The sequence below is a fragment of the Bactrocera neohumeralis genome, unplaced genomic scaffold (assembly GCF_024586455.1).
Source record: "Bactrocera neohumeralis isolate Rockhampton unplaced genomic scaffold, APGP_CSIRO_Bneo_wtdbg2-racon-allhic-juicebox.fasta_v2 cluster10, whole genome shotgun sequence".
Taxonomy (NCBI): Eukaryota; Metazoa; Arthropoda; class Insecta; order Diptera; family Tephritidae; genus Bactrocera; species Bactrocera neohumeralis.
This window is the reverse complement of record NW_026089623.1, coordinates 26860662-26864912: the sequence shown is the minus strand read 5'-3', so window position 1 is coordinate 26864912 and position 4251 is coordinate 26860662. Positions and strand designations below refer to the sequence as shown.

General features: G+C 32.2%; 1 protein-coding gene across 2 annotated transcripts; it reads right to left on the bottom strand.

Annotated features, from left to right (window-relative positions):
- Nucleotides 1–943: 943 nt before the first annotated feature.
- On the bottom strand, nucleotides 944–3916 carry LOC126765285 (voltage-dependent anion-selective channel). Of its 2 annotated transcripts, none has more exons than XM_050483001.1 (4): nucleotides 3798–3916; nucleotides 1765–2084; nucleotides 1473–1700; nucleotides 944–1416 (listed from the first exon to the last, which is right to left on the bottom strand). In XM_050483001.1, exons 2-4 carry the CDS (start codon nucleotides 2082–2084, stop codon nucleotides 1116–1118), a joined length of 849 nt encoding a protein of 282 aa, XP_050338958.1. In that variant the 5' UTR covers nucleotides 3798–3916; the 3' UTR covers nucleotides 944–1115. The 2 variants fall into 2 exon arrangements, with proteins under 2 accessions (XP_050338958.1, XP_050338959.1); XM_050483002.1 differs by lacking the exon at nucleotides 3798–3916 and adding an exon at nucleotides 3181–3286.
- Between the last annotated feature and the right edge of the window lie 335 nt (nucleotides 3917–4251).

Sequence of the window (4251 nt, the reverse complement as noted above, 5' to 3'; positions counted from 1 at the left end):
GAAGAACGATGTAACCAAAGATGCCCTCTATGAGCGCTTGGAGCGTACCTATGAGCTGGCGCGCTGTTGTAAACTCGGTATAACCGCATAAGCAGCGCCTACGCCAATACAGGAAGTTGGCCGTATAAGAATTGTAATTTTTCTGGAAGCGGGTGGGAACGGCAATTATTTGGACAACAGCACGACATCAATGCGGCAAGATTTCAGTTGTGGCTGTCGCTAAATTAAAACCATTTCAAATTTGAAATGTAAAAATATTAAGCCGCAACAAGACTAACGTTATTTTACCAACAGAAACATAAAATAGCACTGATATATCATTTGCAATAACAAATGATAACTTAAATGACAAAAAATTCACTTTGACCAAAATATTTAAATTTCTTTCAAGTGAATTTTTATTTTTTTATATGTCGCTGCTGTCTTCAAAATAATCAAGAAGCTGGCTTCAAGTCGTCGTTTGTGGACAAAATTTCACTGTCGTGCAGTCGGCTGTGTGTTCAAAGCTTTACACTAGAAGAAGTTGGTCATCCCTTCATCGCTGCTTTGAGTAATGCAGCATCCACGGCCGGATAAAATAGCGAGTCCGTAGAGCCAACCAGAGATAACGAAAAAATAATGTATCCTTGATTCATTCGTTCTCTTTTTTATGACTAGGTACATAAATGTATGTATGTACTTAAAATATTACACATACAAAATAAATAATATTGTCATTTCAATGTAATTCTGATAAAATTGTATATATAGCTTTATAAATTTAAACGTTTATAGTACACGTTTTTAAATTAAATGCATATTATTGGCTTGACTACTTATTAACTTTATACGAAAGCTGCGTTGGCGACAATATATCGTTTAACTGAAAGTTACTAAATAACCGTGTTTAAGGACGAGAAAATGAGATTAAAAAAATAATAGTTTTAAAATAGATTCTCCAAAATTGTGTGTATGTGTTTTTAAGTTTAATTAAAATCCCATTTATTTGGATTAACTGTTATATTGTTTTTACTGGCTAAACATGAAATAATTTATTTCTGTGTTCTTTATTTCTTTTTGGAGTTCCGTTATAATTTAATGGGTAACTGTTTCATTGTTTTTAAATTAGGATACTTTTAAGCTTCCAGCTCCAAAGCAACACCAATCTTGTGACCGCCAGCATTGAAGTTTTTGCCATCAATCAAAGCGGAAAGACTAACTGTGATACCATCACGTACTCGTTGTTGGTAACCCAAACCAACTTGGCTAGCGTTGTTCACCTTCGCACGAACGCTAATGTCATCGTCAATAAGGTATTTGCCACCAAGACCAAACTTGGTATTGTTACCACCAGATGTCCAGGATAATTGGACGGCAACATCAAGTTTTGGAGTACATTTCTGGAAAATTGAACCGGTAAACTCTTGGCCATCATTGCTGCAAATATAAAAATATTAAATTCTTCCTTTTCGTGTATAAAACTTATTACATACACAGCTGTATGCAGCACAAAGTCCTTTGCAGCATAGCCCAAGGCAAAATTGTTGGTTTTCAAGGAATTGTTTTGGGTATCGAAAGCAGTCTGGTAACCAGCCAACCAACCTTCATAACCCAATACAGCTGATGCATTGATGAGTGGACCATTAAGGTCAACATTCACGTCAGAGTCTACCTTCACATTTTCGTGACCATAAGCAGCCTTAAATTTTCCAGTTTTGTTGCTAAAAACAAACAAAAGTAAAATATTATTACAAAAAAAAATTGTTAACTTTTATCTTGTCTCACCCTGATTGTGGCGCGAAAGTAGCTTCGAATGCCAACTTTAAACCTTCTAGCAACTTATCTTGAACAGATACTTCGGTGAACAAGGTGTTATCTGTGTTCCATTTTTCGGTTAAACTTAAACCATAATCCTTAACCTTATATTTTGTCTCCAGTGATCCGAATACTTTGCCAGACTCCTGGTTGGAATGCCCGGCTGTGTTGAACTCAATACCAGAGGGTGTCTTTGTCTTACAATCCAACTTCCATAGGCCAAAATGGTAACCTCTGCTGAAGACATCGCGGGCTTGTTTGCCAAGATCAGGATATGATGGAGGAGCCATCTGCAGATTAAAGATTTAGGAAAAAAGTCAGTTTATTACTGTTCTAAGATATTTTGAAGGTTGTTGTGTATTTTATTTTTTTAAATATGTAACGTAAAATATATGTGTACGTTTTTTAGTCTAAATTTTGAGTGATTAAAAATTCTCAAATTATTGATTGATTAGACTCGTGTAGACAAAGTAAATATTTGATTAAGGTACAGAAATACGTATTTATACTTGAAATTATTAGTAAACAAATAAAATAATACAAATTAAGGTTTTTAAGAATCAGTTTAACTTTTTGGGAATACTTAAAACAATCTTGACCACAAATGTTAAAAATATGAAATAGTAATATTCCAAGATGCATCTAGTATTTCAAAAAGTAAAAAGGCTGGTTAAAAACTTGGATCAACTGAATATGAATATGGACACAAAAAAAATATGTATATAAAAATTATTGATAAACATCACTCACATTTAATCAGCTTAAGGAATGAAACATGAAAAATAGTGGTGGGATAGTACACCCAGCCAGTTTTTGTACATATAATATAATTATACATTCATGCATATAAAGATTTTACGACTTGCTAAACAAGGGCTAACGGCCAAAACGTAACTAAAACAACAAACATACACCAGCTACGGAAATATTTATTTTTTTCTTATGATGATGTAACAAATTTGACTTTCGCTGCATGGAAACGTGAGGGGTGGTTTTGTTATCTGCATATGTTTAAAGCAATATCTATATACGCTTTTTAACAAAAATACCTATACAAAAGATTGTGGTTAATGAGTTACACAGTTCAAAAATAAAATATTTATTTATATTTTCATAGTTCACAAAATATTTTAAATTCGTGATTTCATATTTAAGCCTTCTTTTAGTAACTACTCATACATATTAATAAAAGTAATAAACACATAAAAGAAAATGTATACATGGATTTATACTAACATATGTATATAAGTTGTGGCAGCAAAAATAGACGAAAGTTTCTCATTTATGTACATATGTATGTACGAAATTATCTTCATTGATCTATCACAAAATTATTCTCACATGATTTTAAGACTTACAACTTAAACTTACGTTGAGATTTAGTACCTTAACTATCCTTTCTCTGTTGTTGTTTTTTTCTACAAAAGAACATTAAATCTGTGAACTTAGTTCAAAAAAGCAAACGAATGATAAAAACTTTGCAACGTTTCGTTTGTTACGTAACAAGAGAAAATAGCATATTCACCACCCTAAGCAAATTGTATATGTAAGTTTTCAATTCCTCATTTATAACATACCGGTGACTGTTATATTTTCTTTCTCAATGGCATACATTTATCTGAACCTACATGATTATATATTTCTATTTCGCGAAAATTAATCAGCTAATAGTGTGAACTTTCATTCTATTATTTACTTTGTAGAAATACTAGTGATATTGAAACGAGGCGAATGAGATTCTTAGCTCAAAAAGGTGACCCACTATAGATATAAAACAAGAAAAACAAATTTATAGTTTACCACTATCACCCCATATACCACCAGCTAAGAAACTTAGAAATTGTTAGTACTCTTTTGTAGGTTATGAAATCACTTTTACATTTTTATGTTATTATTCACATACTATGGCTTCGTATAAATTTAATTGACGATACAATTTTTCAAACGTTTTTATGTATTCTTCATGATTTTTATTTCAACATTTTAATTAATTTTATACTTACACTAACAACGTCACGAGCAAGATGTAGGAACACAACGACCACGACGAACACCAGAAATTTTGTGAATCTTCTAACAAGATGAACAAGTAGTGAAAGAAAAATAAGTTCATTTATATAAGTGTGGCCAAGTTCCATAAAAAACTGAAAAACACACTTTTATCAATACTTGAAGGTTTGCGACTTTGATTAAAATTTATAATAGCCCTGGCAGACGACAGCGCTAATTTGCATTGGCGGTTTAACTTGCATTAACTTGCGCATTTGATCCATGTTAGTGCAAATTAGGAATGCACAAAAATTTCGTGCATTTAGCTAAATTTACCAAATTTGAGTAGGCACCACTGATTAAAAATGGCCGACTTTTGCTCTTGTTTGACAGATGACAGACGGCAGAATTGTGCATTTAGACAGCTGATTGTAAAACTGTGTATTTATTAAAAAAAAAAAGTGAAAT